Raw genomic sequence first — 22,371 nt, 5'->3', positions numbered from 1 at the left:
ATAGATAGATAGATAGATAGATAGATAGATAGATAGATAGATAGATAGATAGATAGATAGATAGATAGATAGATAGATAGATAGATAGATAGATAGATAGATAGATAGATAGATAGATAGATAGATAGATAGATAGATAGATAGATAGATAGATAGATAGATAGATAGATAGATAGATAGATAGATAGATAGATAGATAGATAGATAGATAGATAGATAGATAGATAGATAGATAGATAGATAGATAGATAGATAGATAGATAGATAGATAGATAGATAGATAGATAGATAGATAGATAGATAGATAGATAGATAGATAGATAGATAGATAGATAGATAGATAGATAGATAGATAGATAGATAGATAGATAGATAGATAGATAGATAGATAGATAGATAGATAGATAGATAGATAGATAGATAGATAGATAGATAGATAGATAGATAGATAGATAGATAGATAGATAGATAGATAGATAGATAGATAGATAGATAGATAGATAGATAGATAGATAGATAGATAGATAGATAGATAGATAGATAGATAGATAGATAGATAGATAGATAGATAGATAGATAGATAGATAGATAGATAGATAGATAGATAGATAGATAGATAGATAGATAGATAGATAGATAGATAGATAGATAGATAGATAGATAGATAGATAGATAGATAGATAGATAGATAGATAGATAGATAGATAGATAGATAGATAGATAGATAGATAGATAGATAGATAGATAGATAGATAGATAGATAGATAGATAGATAGATAGATAGATAGATAGATAGATAGATAGATAGATAGATAGATAGATAGATAGATAGATAGATAGATAGATAGATAGATAATTTTATTAAACCTTGGTTACATACACTTATGCATAGGGCATGTCAAAAAATACAATAAATATTACAACACTACAATTACAAACAAAAATAATATATAGTACAAGACAAATACATAATAAGTTGCCAACAATTATTTTATAAATCATGTCAATACAAAAATTAAAATTCGCCCCAGACATTGTGCATCTTCTAAATAATTAGAGCTAAGCATTCCGTAAATTCACGTACTGAATAAAAGGCATGGCTTATTGCTTTTTTACGTTTTTAAGAAAAGTTTTTTTAGAAAGTTCCTAGTGAATTAAAATTTTTAAGACTAGATGGTAGTGTATTAAAAAGTAGGGAGCCTGCATATTCAGGAAATTTTCTAAAATTAGTATGAATATGACGGGGAAGATATCCCGGCGTTTCTTGTGTTATATGCGTGTAAGTCATTTGCTGTTTTAAGATCATTTAACTTAGTGAACGTGCGTGATAGCAACTTATAGCAGTGGCGGCTGGTCTGTAAGTGAAGGGGGAGGTCATATCCGGTGGGAGGTCATATCCGGTGGTTCAAGATTTTTTTGGAAAAACAAGACCTACAAATCCCATTTTAAATAATTTCTTATTCCATTATCTCTATTGGTATCTTATAACTTATTTTGCAATATGTTGTTTAAATTTAAGCGGATCTTTGTTTGACAAGTAAATATGAAATAAGTAAAAGGAACAAGTCTTCATTACTAATTGTCAAATAAATCAGATAAATAGTATGATATAATATGTAATTATAACAGCCAGAATATCAATAAACTACTTAAACTCAAAACCTAAAATAAATAAAAACTTACATTTTTATGCGGATTTAAAAAGTAAATCGATTCTTCTTCAATTTAATTTCATTTGGCGTTGGAGTTCATTTATACTAACCACTACCGACATTTTATAAAAATCTATAATAAAATAATATTAACCTCACTTAACTTAACTTAACTTAACTTAACTTTGTAAATTCCGAACTAGTCTTACTCCCTGCGTAGATAGTCACGTCTCGTAGATCTACGGTCTACGGTCAATGACCACGATGGTACCAACTTGCATATAAGAGCATATTTTCGTGAACGTTCGGAATCCCAGTGCTGTATTCTCACAGTGAGGTCAAATAAATTTCTTGACCATCGTGAATGTTCGTATTTAGCTGTTTAAGAGTAATATTGCGGTAGTTTCAGTCAAAGATAAATTTGGCTTTTCGGTACTGTCAAACAGCTCGTATTTCATGTTTATTTATCGGTAATCTTTTGGCGGCATCTTTGTCGCTATATTTTACAACAACAAAATGACTGAAAAGTCAATACAATAAAAGCAAAATTTAACTTTGAACGATACTATTGTATTCGGAACATTTTTAATACAGAAAATTTTCTTTCTTTTTAAGGAAATAATTACATTATAATCGTTTGATTGTACAATTATTACAGGGAAGTCATTGACCAATTGACCTAAAGGGATAACCGCCACTGACCTATAGATATATATTGAAGCAAGCGTAAAAATATTATTATTTTTAAAACATTGTCGACAACTGTCTCTAAAGCGTAAACCAAATATTGTTCGAATTATTCGTTTTTGTAGGACAAATACTCTCAAATTTTCCGCTGCCTGTCCTCAAACAATAATGTTTTGACGGATTATGGAATACACTTGGGAATAGTATAGTGTAACTAACGCATTTACAGTAACTTCGTCCTTTAACGACAATATCGCGAAATATGCTCGATTCAATTTTAAACAGGTATTGTTTACGTGTTCACGATAATTTAAAGTATTGTCCACAATCGTGCCAAGAAATTTAGTATTATCAACTAATTTAATAATCACGTTGTCTGTAATTTCGAACGCAGAAGTACTTATTTTTCTTTCACCATAAGAAAACTGAATACATACATACTATCTTATCTATATTTATTACCAAATTATTTCGGTAGTACCAGTTCTTAAATGACAAGATTACATTCTTGACCTTCGAATGTGCTAACTCGAAGGATTCCGCTGAGACAAGTATGGTGGTATCATCTGCATACATAAATATGTGTTTTTTTGAGATATATTCAGGCATATCATTTATATAAAGTAAAAAGAGTAGTGGACCTAATATTCCAATGGACCTATACTCGATGTTGAACATTACCAAACTATCTTAACCTATGCTCCTCCATTTTGACTTCGATTGGTGCCACACCCTAGACTTCCCCTAAAGTTAAATATATGCAACACAAATTTACACGAAATTATTATTTAGTTATTTTTAACATAAATATATTTTTTCTTACCTCGATATCGTCAGGATGTATAATGTTAACGACAGGAACTCCTAAAGACCACTCTTTGTAGATAGGAAAAAATTCCTTTGCTCTGATTCGATCTCTCGTAAATAATGAGGCTAAAAATAAACATATTTTAATGAAATTTTGATGTTCAAATACATATATTATGTTTCGATGAATTTGGTGGAAATAAATATTATAGTGAAAAATACTCCAGTATTAGGCTATTGATTATATTCAAAATAAGATAGCTAAAAGGAACTACAACGTTAACGTGGTTTTATTATTTCATATGGTCAATGGACATCTATATATGAAAAAACCGCGGAGTGCTACCATTTAAAGGGGTGCGTTTTTGAGAAATGGGTGAATTAGTCCCTGGGCACAGGTTACATTAGGGTGAGTTCTATGCACTTTTGGTACAAACATATCTACATAAAAATTGTTCCTGGTTAAATTTCCTATCTAAATATTACTTTTTAAAGTCAATGATACTTTTTTTTACAAAAATATATCCAAAAGAAAAAGCACAAAGAAACCCAAAAGAAAGAAATTTTGTTTTTTGTCCCATAACTTTTGTCCACGAGGATATAGGTATAGACATTGCTTTACAGAAAAAAAAACTACATATTTCTTTTTTAACATATTGTTTAGTAGAGATAATTAGGATTTATAGTTTTCGAAATATGATTTTTCAAACTTCTCCACTCACAGCAATTTTGGGCAATTTTCCTTGTTATTTCACAAATATTGTTCTGTAACTTTCTTCTACGTAACTTTAGGTATATATAATGGTACACGTAATAGGAATAAAAATCAATTACCTTTAGAGTGGTCTACTGTATAAAGTTGTACGATTTTTTTTTAAAGAAATTATGGTTTTTAAAAGTTTTATACTTTTAACGATTTTTTATAATATAACATAAAAATAAAATAATATTATTATATAATATATAATATAATATTATATTATATATATACTATATACATAATATATACCTTAATATATACTAATACCTAATATAAAAAAGAATATTATTTTTTATATTTTTTACGAATATTTTTTAAATTTCTCATTATAACTTTTTTTTCTTGTACATGAATATACTATATGTATATTGCTCAATAAAGAGCGCTTACTTTCTGTTCTTTAAAATGGTGTATCATATATACATATTTAAATAATGGAAACCGAGTGATTCTTTGATATTTTTTTACTTGTATTATTTAAAATTATTTCTTTTACAAAAATTACATAAACATTAGTCTTAGAAAACATCACTTTAGTTAAAATTATTTAAACATTGACATTTACAAAATTTTCAAAATAAAATTCCATCTCTTCGTTAGCATTAGTTTCAATATCTTCCTCTGACACCTCAGTTTTCTTAGAGTTCCCACAATTAGTACCCATGCACATGCACCCTTTGCAGAATATTGAACAACTAATTCCTATCTTCCTACAACCGCAGTTTTTTCTACATCCTTTGGTACATTTACATGCTATTTTTTCAAGCAAAGCTTGTGGTGCAGGAGCTTTGACAGTAAATATTGGAATTAATCCATATTTTGAAGTTTTCCCGGCCAAGTCAAGTGGATCCAAAGTATTACCTATAAACAATAAGATTCAATCATAGCACACAATCACATAAAAAAGTTATAATGAGAAATTTAAAAAATAATCCTAAAATCAAAAATCGTTGCAAGTACTTATATTGAAAAAGCATATCTTATTCAAAAATAATCCTAGAATTTTTTATAATACACCATTCTAAAGTAAACAGAATAAGCTTTCTTTTTTATTTTATAATATATACCTAAATGTAGAAAGAAAAGTTATAATGGGAAATTTAAAGAATAATCGTAAAAAATATAAAAACTCGTTAAAAGTATAAAATCTTGAAAAAGATAACCTATTTAAAAGAAGTCGTACAACATTATACAGTAGAACATTTTAATGGTAATTGATTTCTATTCCTCTCACATGTACCATTGCATATGCCTAAAGTTACGTAGAAAAAAGTTACAGAACAATATTTGCGAAATAACAAGGAAAATTGCCCAAAATTACTGTGAGTGGCGAACTTTGAAAAATCATATTTCGAAAACTGTAAATCCTAATGACCTCTACCAAACACCATTTTAAAGAAGAAATATGTAGGTTTTTTTTCTGTAAAGCAATGTCTATACCTATATCCCCGTGGACAAAAGTTATGGGGCAAAAACAAAATTTCTTTCTTTTGGGTTTCTTTGTGCTTTTTCTATTGAATATATTTTTGTAAAAAAAGTATCTTTGACTTTAAAATTTATATTTAGATAGGAAATTTAACCAGGAACAACTTTTATGTAGACGCGTTTGTACCAAAAGTGCATAGAATTCACCCTAATGTAACCTGTGCCCAGGGACTAATTCACCCATTTCTCAAAAACGCACCCCTATAAATGGTAGCACTCCGCGGTTTTTTTATGCATAGAGATTCATTGACCATATGAAATAATAAAACCCCGTTAACGTTGTAGTTCCTTTCTATAGTACATAATCAATAGCCTATATATATTTTTTCCAAGAACGCATCTTTTGTGCCTAACACGATTACGCCATCAGAACCGACTCCCGGAGCACCTGGTGTCCAGGGTCACTACTAAGACACGTCATCTGGAGATTTGAAGGATATCGGCATTAAATCGATGCAAACAGATTACTTGGAGGTTTTTGGAATCGCTGAACACAAATACGCCATCATAACTGACCCCCGGATTACCTGGGGCCCAGGGTCATTACTAAGGCACGTCATCTGGAGGTTTAAGGGTTATCGACATTAAATTGATGCAGATTACTCGAGGGGTTTTTGGGGTGGTTGCTGAAAACAAGTATTCCATTATAACGACACTCGGAGCACCTGGTGTCTATGGTCACATTATCTTTTGGAGTTTCGAGTGATTTCGGCACTAAATTGATGCAAACAGATTACACGGGGGTTTTTTGGGGTTGATGAACATGAATAGGCCATCAGAATCGACTGCTGGAGCACCTGGTGGCCACGGTTATTGCTAAGGAACGTCATCTTTTGAAGTTTCGAAGTTTTTCGCCACTGAATGCATGCAAATATATACCTAGCCGGTTTTGGGTTCGGTGAATACGAATACGTTATCAAAACTGACACCCGGATCACCTGGTTCCCAAGGTCACTGCTAAGCCATGTAACCTTCTGGAGTTTGGGAGGGTTTTTGGGCACCAGGTGCACCGGGGTCGGTTCTGAAGACGTTTTCTTATTCAGCAACCCCAAATACCCCCATTACACTCAAAAAAGTTTGGGGGGTTTAAAGGAATAAAACCCCCATAAATTTTTTATGGGGTGTCCAAGTTTCACTGTAATTTTTTCTTAAGATGCTACTTCCATAAGAATGCCACATTTCCATTTTCAATAAAAAATCTCTAGTAGTTTTCGATAAATTGGAAAAAATAAATTTTCATTTTGTAACTTCAAAGGGCTGTAACTTTTTTTATGTGCACATTTGTACTAAGGTAAGTTAGGTTCAATCGAACTACTTTTGGTCCCAGAATATGTGATTAAATTTATGACCTGTATTTTTGTTACACCCTGTATAAATATATATAAAGGTTATATTGTATGTATACATGCACAATGTTAATATAAAGGTTATATTATTTTATATACCCTGTATATGTATATAAAAATTGTCGATTAAAATTTGGATAGTGATGTGATCGGTGATGGTAAGAAAAAATTATCTGAAAATTTTGAAATGTTTATTTTTGGGCAGTCTGTATAATATAATAAAAATGTCAATCGCTGGCGCTGTTTAACACGTTAAGCGCCATGGCGGTCCCTAGGGACGGATATAGGAAGTACCCATATGCCACGGAGGTCCCTAGGGACCGCTGTTGCGTATTGACGAAACTGCTACATGGTCTGGGGGTATTTTTCCAATATTTTGTCTAGAGCTTAACGAATTAAATAGTATTTAATTCATTAGAATAATAAATTAGCCCTACTTTAAAAATACGATTGAATACGGAAGGTAAGAAAAATCCAAAATAACTCAATTATTTAAACGAAAAATTATTTGACAAAATGCAACAATTTAAAGGAATTGACACTATTATGTTTATCCCTTATAAAAGCAAACAAGATGTGTGATAGTGTGATTACAGATATAATTAAAAAGTATATATAAATTATCATTCAATAATAAAAATAGAAATATTACACAAACTGGTTTCAGATGGTGAAGGTCCACACAAAACTGGACTTTCGCAAAAAATTAATCTCAAAAAACATATAAGTGACAGACAAAAACTTTTAATGGATTTATAGATGACATTTAGGAGTATATTAGCAAACAAGACAAAAATCAAATAAAGAACAGTTAGTGAAATGAATTCCCCTAGGTTATGACCTATTTAAACCAAGTTATATATCTTTACAGAACGTTTTAAAATCTTTTTTGATAACCAATTAGTCCAGGGTAATAAGGATTTTCTCGGGACACTCAAAGATCTAGGTAGCTGACTACTTTTTTAGTTATTGTAGACCTATAGGAAGAAAACTTACCTGTTTCCTGCTTAGAGTTTGCGTCAGTTTTTTAATTATTAACAATTTAGAGCAAAAATCGCAATTTTTTCATTTTTTGCACTCAATTTAAATAGTTGACATAAAATTACAAAATTCAGTTTTTTTAAATATTGAAAAACCTTCAAAATTTTTGAAAGTTAAAAAGTTAATTTGTTGCTACGCAAACTGCAAAATAAATGAAAATTGTTATTTATTAATAACTTTTACTAAAACTACCTTAGAACTTTAGGGCCGGTTGTTCGAACGCTAATCAACAATGATCATTATTAAATATTTAATTACTGTCACCAAAACTGTCAATGTCAACTTTGTTTGGGTTGCTGAAAACATAATTAATTACAATTATGAGATTTATTAATAATTATGTTAATAATTATTGTTATATTAATTGATTATAGTCTCAGAATTGTAATTAATTATGTTTTAACAATTGACATTGACAGTAATTAATTATTTGATAATGATCATTGTTGATTAGCGTTCGAACAACCGGCCCTTGGTGTTTCACCCAAAATTAGGTATTGGCGTACTTAACAAACTTTTAAAATTTGAGACCGATCCATTAATTAGTTTAAGAGTTATTCTATTTGTTTTTCCTAGAGACCTTTATTTTGCAATAAGATAATACATGAAATAATGAAGATATGACAATTCTGCGTATGGCAAATGAAAGTAGAAGAGTGATAGTATCAAAATGTATTAAAAAAAGATAAAAAAAATAATTAATGTAGTCAAAAATCCCAATGCTAAATTTTTGAAATTTTGTAGTTTATAAACATTTAGAATAACTTTAAAAATATTGTCCGTAGAAAAAATCATTTTACATATTAGAAAAGCTGGTATTTTACACGAATTTTTAAAAATCTACTTCAATTGGTGACTAATTGTGGTAAGTGAAGGTGGAACTGGGAGCCTACGAATGCACGAGTTCAAAAACTAAAAAAGGCAACTTAAAACTACTTACTATCATTTTCTATATCTCGGTATCTACTGAATATATGTATTTTGATCGTTCTTTCTTTAATGTATATGTAATTTTTCTGTACATTACAAATATGCAATTTGTCTAGGCATTTATTAATTAATAAACAATCTAATTTGTTTAAAACAATTTTGAAAAAATATTTTTTTCCAAAAGTCCATGATTTTAATCATATTATCGTTATTAATCATAGAAAAATTAAGATATACTTTTTTAAATAAATTATCTTCAATACATAATTATCTAATAAAAATCATTTATTTATTCATGTGTACTTTAACTTTTTCTATAATCATTAATAGTACTATGAATAAAAAAATAGATTTAAAAAAAATATTTTTTCAAGAATTGTTTAAACCAATTAGACTGTTTATTAATTAATAAATTTATAAACAAATTGCATATTTGTAATGTACGTAGAAATTACATACAAATTAAAAAAAGAAAGATTAAAATCCACTGAGTTGATGCGGAGATACAGAAAATTATATTCGTTTGAAATTGCTTTTTCGTTATTTTAACTAGGTGGATTTGTAAGTTTCCCCTAGTAATTCTTTGAACTACATTTTTGAAAAATCGTAGAGGGTGCTATGAATGTACAATGTTTGTGCAAAGTTTTTATGAAAAGATATGAATCCCATTCTTTAAAATGGCGTTAATGAGAATCCTTAATTATTATAAACAAATTAGCTGTGAATTAAAAAAACATATTGCTAACTTTGTCCCAAATGAACACAGGCTAAATTTTTTTATTTGAAAATTCGTGTTAAAATACTATCTTTTCGAATATATAAAATGATAGTTTATACTGACAACATTTTTAAAGTTATTCTAAAAGTTTATAAACTACAAAATTTCAAAAATTTGGCATTGAGATTTTTGATTACATTAATTATTTTTTTATCTTTTTTTAATACATTTTGATACTATCACTCTTCTACTTTCATTTGCCATACGCAGAATTGTCATATCTTCATTATTTCCTGTATTATCTTATTGCAAAATATTGAAAAACCTTCAAAATTTTTAAAAGTTAAAAAGTTAATTTGTTGCTACGCAAACTGCAAAATAAATGAAAATCGTTATTTATTAATAACTTTTACCAAAATTACACTACTCAATTCTACATTAAAACTATTGACAAAAATTCTATCCCAAAAAATATATAAGAAAGCCGGTGTATCGGAAGAACAACAGGGTTTTCGCCCAAACAGATCTACAATAGACGCTATTTTCATAATTCGACAATTAGTTGAGAAATCAATAGAATTCGACAAGCCCATGTTCACATGCTTTGTAGATCTGAAACAAGCATTCGACAGAGTACGATTAAAGGACGTGCTCACTATCCTTGAAAAGAAAAACAGAGGTCAGAGGTATAGAAACATAATCAAAGAGCTCAATAGATCCAACAAAACACGAATTAAAACCACACACGGGCTCACGGAAGAAATCAAAATCAATGCAGGCATTAGACTAGGGGACAGCCTCAGTCCATGCCTATTTAATTTAATAATGGATGAAGTTATAGGTAGTGTTAACATAATGAATCAGGGATACAAAATCGGTAACCGAACCATGAGAATACTTTGCTACGCAGATGATGCAATCTTAATAGCCGAAAAAGAAGATGACTTACAACGCCTACTACAAAAATTCAAAATAACCGCCGAAAAGTATAACCTGACACTATCCAACGAGAAAACCCAATCAATGGTAATATCCAGGAACCCAATTAGATGTAAATTAGTAGTGGACGACCATATAATCGAACAGGTAATGGATTGCAGATACTTAGGTGTGGAAATATCTAGCGACAGGCATCTGTGGCAAGAATCAAAACAGCAGGCAACGAAAGCAGCGAGAATATCTGGTTTCCTGAGGGATATAATCTGGCGGAATAAATATATGAGCACCGAAAGCAAAGTCCGCATTTATAAGACATGTGTTAGACCCGTACTGACATACGCAGCTGAGACAAGGGCCGAGACAACAAAGACCAAACAAATAATGAGAACAACAGAGATGAAAACCCTAAGATCCATAAGAGGTATCACACTCAGAGATAGAATACGAAACGAAGACACATTGAGAGAGCTAGGCGTTCAAGACGTAGTGAGATGGACAAGAGCGCGACGACGCATGTGGAGAGACAACGTATATCGGATGGACCCTGAACGTATGGCGCATTGGGCGAAAACACAGAAGCCCAACACCAAGCGACCCATAGGAAGACCCAAAAAACGATGGTACGAGAGTTGGAGCTCTGGATCGCAGAAAAGACTGTAACAGAAGAAACAGGACATAGTCCTATTACAAGAAGAAGAAGAAGAAGAAGACTAAAACTACCTTATAACTTTAGTGTTTCACCCAAAATTAGGTATTGGCGTACTTAACAAACTTTTAAAATTTGAGACCGATCCATTAATTAGTTTAAGAGTTATTCTATTTCTTTTCCCAGAGACCTTTATTTTGCAATAAGATAATACAGGAAATAATGAAAATATGACAATTCTGCGTATGGCAAATGAAAGTAGAAGAGTGATAGTATCAAAATGTATTAAAAAAAGATAAAAAAATAATAAATGTAGTCAAAAATCCCAATGCCAAATTTTTGAAATTTTGTAGTTTATAAACATTTAGAATAACTTTAAAAATGTCAGTATAAATTATCATTTTATATATTCGAAAAGATAGTATTTTAACACGAATTTTCGAATAAAAAAATTTTGCCTGGGTTCATTTGGGACAAAGTTAACCATATGTTTTTTTTAATTCACAGCTAATTTGTTTATAATAATTAAGGAATCTCATTAACGCCATTTTAAAGAATGGGATTCATGTTTTTTCCTAAAAAATTTGCACAAACATTGTACATTCATAGCACCCTCTACGATTTTTCAAAAATGTAGTTCAAACAATTACTAGGGGGAATTTACAAATCCACCTAGTTAAAATAACGAAAAAGCAATTTCAAACGAATATAATTTTCTGTATCTCCGCATAAACTCAATGGATTTTGATCTTTCTTTTTTTAACTTGTATGTAATTTCTACGTACATCACAAATACGCAATTTGTTTATAAATTTATTAATTAATAAACAGTCTAATTGGTTTAAACAATTCTTGAAAAAATATTTTTTTTTAAATCTATTTTTTTATTCATAGTACTATTAATGATTATAAAAAAAGTTAAAGTACACATGAATAAATAAATGATTTTTATTAGATAATTATGTATTGAAGATAATTTATTTAAAATTTTTAGTTTTTGAACTCGTGCATTCGTAGGCTCCCAGTTCCACCTTCACTTACCACGATTAGTCACCAATTGAACTACATTTTTAAAAATTCGTGTAAAATACCAGCTTTTCCAATATGTAAAATGATTTTTTCTACGGATAATATTTTTAAAGTTATTCTAAATATTTATAAATTACAAAATTCACAAATTTGGCACTAGGATTTTTGACTATATTAGATAATTTTTTTTATCTTTTTTTAGTACATCTTGATAGCGTTAGTTTTCTACTTTCATTTGCCATACGCAGAATTGCCCTATCTTCATTATTTTCTGTCTTATGTTATTGCAAAATAAAGGTGTCTGGGAGAAGCAATTAGAATAACTCTTAAACTAATTAATGGATCGGTCTCAAATTTTAAGGGTTTGATAAGCACCCCAATTCCCAACTTTGGGTGAAACACTAAAGTTCTAAGGTAGTTTTAGTAAAAGTTATTAACAAATAACGATTTTCACTTATTTTGCAGTTTGCGTAGCAACAAATTAAATTTTTAACTGTCAAAAATCGGCATTTTGAAGGTTTTTTAATGTAATAAAAAAATAAATTTTGTAATTTTATGTCAACTATTTAGCTTTTGAATGAAGTGCAAAAAATCGAAAAAATTGCGATATTTGCACTAAATTGTTAATAACAAAAAAACGGGCGAGCTCTAGGCAGAAAACAGGTAGGTTTTCTTTCTATAGGTCTACAATCACTAAAAAAGTAGTCAGCTACCTGGATCTTTGAGTGTCCCGAACATGGTCTATTTCTAGCTTATTACCCTGGAGTAAATTCCGGTGTGGGAATCGAACGTCAAATATCAATTAATTAAAAATGTAAGTTTCATTACGCCAATAATTTTGGCTTAACCCCGTATAAACATAATATTAAATTAGGCATGTCACAAGACAACAGTTTCAGAATATTATTTTTAATCAAAGGTAATACCACGAGTCCTCTAAATTTTATCGATAAATTTTTTTGTTTTCACGAAAACTTCTTTATTTGGTAAAATTACGAAAACAAACCGAATGATAAAATCACGAGTCCGAAGGACGAGTGATTTTATTCATTTCGGTTTGTTTGAGTGATTTTACCCTAAATAAAGAAGTTTAAGTATATAAACGAAAAAATTTATCAAGAAAAATTTAGAGGACGAGTGGTATTTGAAAAGATTATTTTGTGAACCAATATGTATTATTAGTAAATACGGGCATCTGTGAAATATTTTTAAGACAACTAGGATCAATGTCTTAAGTAGGGTATAGATAAATTATTTTATGATTTAAAAATGAACCAATTTATTTATTATATTGTTAATACATAAAAAACTGTTTAAATCGAAAATGAACAATTATTAAAAACACAATTTTTATAACTAATATGAGATTTTCCAATGTCGTTCGTAACGTAATATATGAAATTTAGGGTACCTTAAGTTTTATCAGGGAAGAGACTGTTTTATCAAGGAAGAGGTTGTTTTATCAGTATTACAATCAATGATTGGCTAGAACGACGCGTGGTGATTGGCTGAAAAAGCAAAAACGTCAGAATTTGACAGGTGAAAAAAATAATCAAAATAAAACCACTCATTATAAGTAAAATACACACAACCAAACTTATATGGAATCACCATGTATTTCAAAGCAATATTTATTTCTTTTGAAAAAAATTGTTATTGTTGCGAAGAATAAAAGTGTTTATTGAAAATAAACAAATCAATAAGACAATCAGATAGTCGAGCTCGGTACGGTATAGGTTATTTGCTTGAGTTGCAAATAATTGCTTGAACGAAAATAAATAAACTAACTTTTGCGTCCAAAAACGAAAATATGCCTCATGTGGGGATATGGAAGTTATAACGGGGAAAGATTATTGTTCTTGTGCAGCAAGTAATGTTCTCAGAGGGACATAGCTGCAGAGCTAGGCGTAACACAGGGCGTTCTGTCCAAAACCTATGCTAGGTAACAGGAACTAGGAAACCTCAAAAATAAAGCAAGGGAAAGTCGACAAAAGGCAATAACGGCTCGCCACGATCGTTTAATTGTCCAATCAGCTGGAAGACACTTAAACATTTCTCACTTGCAGCTCCAAAGGCAGCTTTTGGAAGCTGCAGGTGTGACTATTTCAGTTGAAACGATAAGAAGAATTCATGCCAAGAAGTATATAGCAGGAGACAGTTATGGGTTCCCGAGTTATCCAGGCAGCACAAGAGTGATCGTCCAAATTGGTGTCTTCACCATCAAAACTAAAACACTGGGAATTGACAAAATGTGCTATTTTCAGAGAAAGTTAGGATTTGTGTAAAATCAGATAACTTATGAAATAGTGTACTTATAGAGGTCGAGGAAGACAAGCAAGAACATAAACTGTCAGATCTGTTCACAAATAAAAAGGTGAAGTGTAATGTTCTGGAGAGGAATTGTGATCCGTATAAAAACTCCTTTAATTTTCATCCAATCAACTTTAACTGCTCACAGGTATGAGTGTGCTGTCAGCACACACAACATATTGATTTATTAATAACAGGTACAAACAGGTTTCCCTACTTACATATATCCGTATCTACAATGACAACAGTTTAGTACAACATGCACATAATGTAATAATTCGAGGTAATAGAGACAAGAACGACAGATGTTTACCAGCAAAAACGTTAAAAATAATAATAAAAAAAAACCTCTCTTTATATATTATTCATGCAATAGACGTTTAAATAATTGCAAGTTTATTCCAAATAATTCCAGACAAGTGGTTGTTGTTAAATCGTTGTAAATTTGGCACATTTTATTAAGTGGGCTAGAAGTATTTACAAAAAATAATATGTTTCTTGGACGGGTTCTGTGATCCGGGATATAAAATTGTATTTGCCCCAAAAGCTCAGGCGAGTCTATTAAGTGATTACATAGTTTATAGAGAAAAATTAAACAACGTTGAAGTCTTCTTTGCTCTAATTTTTTTATATTAAATTCTTTTCTTAATGGTTGATACGAATCATATTCTGGCGATATTTTATGCTTTTTGTAAAATAAATATTTAATAAACTTGTTTTGAATTGATTCAATTTGCCGCATATGACCACTATTTAATAAGGTACTCCAGACAATACTCCCAAATTCTAATTTGCTTCTAACAAATGAATTAAAGAGCCGTTTAACCCAGATATTACTGAAACTTTTATTGTTAACATTTTGAATTAATTTCGAATTTTCATGGAAATTATAGCATATGGAACCAAAAAACACAATCATATATTTTTTTATGACGATACCTGTCAAGTTTTGACATGTTCTTTTAAAAGGACGGTAGTAATATACGGTACCAGATATCATATATATTTTATTAGTATCAATTTACAAAGAATGAAAGGATTTAAAACAAAATTTGGGATGTAAAGGTAATTATAAAGGTATTTTGCACTTTTCACACAAAAACTGGACTTTTTTGTGACAATATCCACATCGCGATTGCTTTTCTTGATAAAGAACCAAGTGGTTAATACCGTCATATCTTGAATTGGCTACCGAATTCGAATTCCGCTTAGAAGGTCCGCGTTTTGCTTCTTTTTTAAAAGTTTCCAAAATATTAGTTGCAATAGATCTTCTAAATTCAAGTTGATCCAGTTTACCGTCTTGAGTTTTGTTAATCTGACACGCATTTTGAATAGCCATATCAACGCAATGAGCAAAAAGGGGAAAATACCATTTCTTTCCTCTTATGGACACTCGATATAAACTGATGTTCTGGTCACTGCGATCAACGCCGCCCATGAAGTTGTTGTATATTCTAACAATATTTGGTTGAGGAACTTGAATATGTTTTTTCTCTGCTTGTGAAAATCTCTTTACAGAGAAGCAAGGCATTACTGGTACAAAATTGGAAGCAATAGAAACGATATTATTATCATGCCAGCGGCAAACCACTATTCCTGTATTTTTATCAAGACGATACTCGTATTTACCACGTTCAGTTTTTTTCATAATAGATGAACAGGGTAAAGGGCATTTCATGGTGCGATTTTCCCTTACAGTGCCTGTACCAAATATGCCTCTTTGTTTTAGCTCATGCAGTAAATGAATAGAAGTAAAATAATTATCAAAAATAAGATGGAATCGCCTTTGAGGCCATACTTCATTCAATCTGTCTGCATAGGATAGAACTACTGATGCACCCAATCCAAGGACTTTATATTGTTCAGGTATTGTAGTGGAATTACCTTGGTAAGGAGAAAACCAAACTATGTATCCCAGACGAAGGGCTCCTGCCCACATTTTGTACCCCCAACGGATTGGTTTTCCCCTGATGAATTGTTTTGTGGGATGGCGACCAAAATATGGAACCATTGCCTCATCTATGCTGTGATGTTGTTCTAAAGGGGAAAATTGTATAAATTTTTTGTTTATTACGTCGAACAGGGGTCGCATCTTGGCAAATCTATCAAATTTATCTAATGACAAGTTATTGCAAACATGCAAAACTTTCATTATGTGGGAAAATCTATCCCTAGATATAGCAGCTACCACCATTGCGTTGTGCGAATCGTCACGATTTTCCTAGTACATGTACCTTTTCGGCACAACCACATAACCACTCAATACAAGAACGCCTATAAAATATCGAATCTCATTTTGAGTAATGTCGTTCAAAAGATTTCTTTGTCCTGCGTAGATGTTAGTGTATTCGGTAACCAAATTGATGACTTCATCATCAAAAAACAAATTGAAAATTTCCATCGGCGACTGAGTCATTTTCGGTCCAAATTGAGTTTTCCAGTAAGTACAATCAGGGTGTTGATACAAGTCTCCTTGAATCCAGTGTGCAGATATTCTCTTCTCTAATTGATGGGGTAGCTTTTCCTTGGAAAGAAACAAAGCCAATGGTATATTGTCATCATCCGAATCTTCTTCTGGTAGGCTGGAATTCACAGAATCTTGTGGTAATTCAGTCGCGTTGTCAAAAACAAGTTCTACATCGTTTCTCAACTGACTACCCGGTAAATTATTTATTGTAGTTAGTTCTTCATCGCCGGAGTCGCAATCGGTGACATCATCATTGGCATTTTCTGGGGGAAATATGATCAAACCATCTGGAGGGACTGGGATTTCATCAGAATCAAGCTCTTCTAATAGCTCATGCAATTTGAGAGGCCTCCTGAAACAATACGCACGTTGGTAGTACTAATTACTACCGTCCTTTTAAAAGAACAAAATGAAATCCCAAGCGGCGAGCCTTTGAAACAACGTGACAACTATTCGAGCCAAGAATATACGTACGTAAGTCCCTATTATACAATAATCCACATGCCAATGCCGTGAAATAACAGTTTTTTAATTCTAGACTTACCTCCAATTATAAGCATCCATTTTGTAGTCCAAAACCTGGCAATTTACACAGATAACCTCACAATTACAGCATGTGCGCGCACTAAAATCGTTAAAACTTGTCGAATGCTGGCTCTTGAAAACACTCCATCTAGAGCCATCTATCACTTGGTAGCTGTACTAACCTAAATTACGCATAATTTACACTGCCTTTTAAAAGGACGGTAGTAATATCTGGGTTAATTGAGTCGATATTTTGAAATTTATATGTTACACGTTTAATAAGTCCCATCATTTTGTATGACTGAGACATAATATTTTGCACATGTAAGTTGAAACTTAAATTATTTACAAACGTAATACCAAGATCCGTCACTTCATTGACCCTATGTAAGTTATTATTTCCCATATTGTACATAAAATAACTAGGGTTTGCCTGGCGGCTATATGTCATGATCGTACATTTGTTCAAATTAAAATACAGTTTATTACGTATTGACCAATCATAAATCTCGTTTAAATCGTACTGTAATTGAAAATAATCATTCAAATCTTTAATTTCTCTAAATATTTTTAAATCATCCGCATATAAAAGGCACCGAGATATAATTAAAGAAGGTAATTCATTCACAAACAGTAAAAATAATAGCGGTCCTAAATTTGAACCTTGTGGTGTACCTGATTCCACCAGGAAAACCTCCGATTTATCTCCTTTATATAGCCCAAAGTATAATAATTTTTCTAATAGAATATCATGGTTGACCTTATATACCACGTCTACCTGGTTCTTGTTGACTATGACATCATTAATATAATTAGTAAATAATAATAAATTAGCTTCAATAGATTTATTTTTACAAAATCCATATTGTTGTGGGCATATCATTTTCTGTACATGTGCATACATTTTTTCATGTAAGATGTGTTCAAAAATGTTTGCTATACAATTCAAAATTGCAATAGGTCTGTAATTTTTGCAATCATTTCGTGAACCTTTTTTATGGATAGGAGTTACCTTATTCATTTTAAACAATTTCGGAAAATAATTATTATCTACTATTTTTTGGAAGATAATTATTAGAGGATATGTAAGGTAGTCGCGACATGCTTTAAATATATACCCCGGAATACCATCAGGTCCCGAAGAAAATTTTGGTTTTAATTTTGAAAATGCGTTATGTATATCACGCACTGTAACTTTAGTGAAACTGAGCAAAGGAGAATTATTGTGAATAGAATTAATAAAATTTAAATCGTATGTAGAAGATTTATGGTCATATATAGACTTAAAATAATCAGCAAACTCTTGGGAAATTGTTTTACTGTCAGAAATTATTCCATTGTTTCCATTAATTATATATTCAGTGTCAATACTCGCTTTCTTGTTTCTATTTACCAAATTCCAAAATAAGTTAGGGCTAGTATTGATACTGTTTTCGGCATTATGTATGTATGACTCATGCGCTTCCCTGATCCTATTTTTTTAAAGTGCTCGCAGTCTTTTATATTCAGTTACATGATAAACCGCTACATTTTGCATACCCCTATGATACTCTTTCTCCCTTTGCAAACGAATAATGTCTGGAGTAAACCACACAGGAAATTTGTTTATTCTACTCTTAGTTCGAAATCTAGGTACACACACCTCAAATATTTCATAAATTTTATGATAAAAATAGTCAACTGCAATGTCAATATCTTGTATACATCCTAAATTATCCCAGCTACAGTTCCTCAATAAATCACACAACATAGGAAAATTGGCTTTTTTAAAATTAAATTGGTTAGTTAGATTATTCATCTCATGATGATTGATTGTTCCTGTCTTTATCATGTTAAATTCTATACTCAAAACTGGATGTTTCTTATCCTTATTTGTAAATGGATAGTTATTTTTACCAACTAAAATATCAATATTACTCAAAATTAGATCTAAGGTTCGCACATCCTCATTCACAATGTTATTGAAAGACTGAAAGTTATACATACTAATTAATTCATGAACTGACAAATATTTGAGAGAAGTGTTGTTTTCAAATTTATAGTCAACACCGGTTACACAAGGTAAATTAAAGTCTCCAAAAACTAAAATAGATGTGTTCATTGTATTATCTATGTACGAAAAAAGATCAACAAAAGCTATATAATCGTTATTGCTCGACTGGGGGGGGCAAATATACGTTACTAAGAATTAATTTACTTCCAAATACATCCAATTCAACGAATAGTACCTCTAATTCAGTATTTACTAAGATTTGTTTAGATTTATATTTTTTATGAACTGCAATCAGAACACCTCCGCCTCTTGCCTTACGCGTCCTTACAAGGTCCCTATCGTTTCTATAAACCACATACCTTTCGTCAAACAATTCAGAATCATTAATGTCATTACTTAACCAGGTTTCCGTCAAAGCAATAATATCAAAGGTTTCTATCAACAAACTTTGGTAAAAATCTGTCGTTTTCGTCCTTAAACCTCTCGAATTTTGATAATAAGCGCTAATTTTCATTAAAAAAACTCTGGAGCTCCATAATTGATTATACAACTTATATAAAATAATTACTTAATTTAATATCCTTGGACGCAAAACTTAAACAAAAAACCTAATTAAATACAAAACAAGTTGTTACCATATATAATACCATAATTAAAAATAAAGAAAGCAATAATTATAAGTACTGATCAATCATTAACAAAATGAGGAGTTCCCAAATACATTAAACAACTAAATATTAGTATTTAAATTAGATTAAAATAAAAAAACATGTCAACCATAAAAAGTGGAAAGATAAATGAAGGTACCAAATAGTTTGTACTAGATACTACGCAGATAATGACCAAACCTCCATCTTGTCACGTTGCCACGTTTACCATTAAGTAGCTGATTTAAAGATCTTGCGACGTAATATTTTTGATACCTCCGTCCTTAATAAAGATTTTGCCATCCCTGGACCATGCATTTTGTTTACCGTATTTTTGTTTTGCTGCATTCAGTAGCTGATATTGCGGCTTCGTAAGGTTTTCACTAATAAATATGTGGGTACCGTTTAACAACTTTTTTGAAATCAAAATTTCTTTCTTCTTTAGATAGGACACCATTTCGAGTAAAACAATTCTTGGTTTATTATTATCAACCTCTCTCTTACCCAGTCGATACACATTATTGATATCATTTTCACTTAAGTTCTCGACTTTCATTGTTGAATGGATTAATTCTTTAACCACCCTAGGCAAATTCTCCTGTTCCTGTTCTGGTAACCCATATATTCTGAGAGTATTATTCCGTCTAACCTGCATAATACCATGCAAATAGGCTTCATTTTTTATAATCCTATTGTCATTACTAACAACCCTACTGTCAATTTTATCTACAGTAGTTTTTAGGCAAACCAATGTCTCATCAACTTTAATAAGCCTTTCATTAAGATCTTTAACAATTTTGCTGCATACCTTTTCAATTAGCATTTCCAACGTTCTATCATCGGGCAAAGATATGCTTCGGCTACGGGTTCCTTTATCCATTTTTCAAGATGTTCGTAGGAAGATACTAGATGATGTTTTTTCCAACACTGAATTATACCCACCTAAACTTTAGACACTAATGACGGTTTAATGTGACTTAGTAACAATTTTTGTGAACATTAAATTAGTAATTTGATTCAAAATATCGGAGCTCACTTTCAGACATTTACACGTGCATGCTGCGTTGCCACGTATGAGGCGTTGCACATATACCAACTGATTATAAATTATGCACGTATAAGCTCTTTTTGTGGCAAGTACAACTAACCACAAGCCACAAACCTCCTAGTTCGATCGGAAAAACTGTAACAATACCTATCCCCAACTTTGATAGAGCCAAAGGAGATGCTTCGAAATATTTTGGATATTATTATACAAGAAAAAACAATTGACGGTTTATATAGAGTTGGCATGAAATACGGAACAATAAACACACTTTTTTCAAGAAATCAAATAAGAGAATGCAAAGAGAATTTTCTTAACTTAGAAGATTGTTCCAGACGTTAAGCTGTCTCTAAGAGAAATTAGTACAAAATATTCTAAATTTGGAGGACAAGGTTTTATAAAATGCTACTTTAATAAGAAACGTTCTTCAAAATTATGAAAGTGTAAAAGGTCTAACGTATTGGGCAACTCTAAATGCCATAATGCCTCATCGTGTGAGAATAAACACTAATTGTCTTATTTTAATTACGACAATATAAAAATAATAAACATTTAAATTAAAAAATGACGTTTTATTAAACCGAGTCTAACAAATTACGACATTTTATTTGCTGATCGAGGTTTGACTAGTCAAACCCCGATTTCATAAAATTAAATTTCGACCTTTGCCTGACCATCTTGTCTCTCCTAGGTTTGACTAGTCAAAGGCCGAAATTGTAATTTATTTCGGGCTTTGACTAAGACCGTCAGTCAGACCTGAGGATTGCCTAGTCAAACCTAGTAGTGCCTAAAATTCGGGCTTTGACTATAACATATATAATATTATATATTATATATGATGTAATAGTGAAAATTGATGTATTTTTTGTAAATTTCAGTGATTTTCAGGGTTAGGGGGGGCAAATGCCCCCGACCTCAGATAATGACAACTGGGAGAATAGAGTGCTGTGGAGGACGAAAATGGCGAACTCATAATGGGACAAATCCAAAGAAAAAGACGATTATTATTGAATATTATATTTAAAATAAGGAACTTGCGCGGAACTTAAATTGAAAAAAAATGTACTTTGTGAAAAAAATTATGTAGGTATGGTTCTTTTCATGAGGATTTTTCAGTGCGTCACAAATTATAGAAAACAAGGTAAGTCCGTGATAATATACATTTATAACATTTATTCTAACATGACATTTTAGTTAAATCTGACAGTTGTCAAATTTTATTTGCAATTGGGCATAAAAACAAATCAACTGTCTTTATTGCATTTATAAAATGGTATTTTCTTTGATTTGTATAGTCTTATAAATTGTACAGATTATATTCGTAGATATATTATATAATTAGTA

At 30.9% G+C, this 22,371-nt stretch overlaps 1 protein-coding gene across 2 annotated transcripts in view; it reads right to left on the bottom strand.

Annotated features, from left to right (window-relative positions):
* Nucleotides 1-22,371, bottom strand: part of LOC126881689 (cytochrome P450 4C1-like) — a 71,052-nt gene that overhangs the window by 48,142 nt on the left and 539 nt on the right. For both annotated transcript variants that reach the window (XM_050646098.1, XM_050646097.1), the window contains exon 2: nt 3,163-3,272. In XM_050646098.1, coding sequence (XP_050502055.1) covers nt 3,163-3,272 — 110 coding nt within the window. The remainder of the gene's footprint in view (nt 1-3,162; nt 3,273-22,371) is intronic.

This window comes from Diabrotica virgifera, chromosome 3 (genome assembly GCF_917563875.1).
Source record: "Diabrotica virgifera virgifera chromosome 3, PGI_DIABVI_V3a".
In the NCBI taxonomy this organism is placed as follows: Eukaryota; Metazoa; Arthropoda; class Insecta; order Coleoptera; family Chrysomelidae; genus Diabrotica; species Diabrotica virgifera.
The sequence above is the reverse complement of the archived record's forward strand: the minus strand, read 5'-3'. Positions and strand labels throughout refer to the sequence as shown.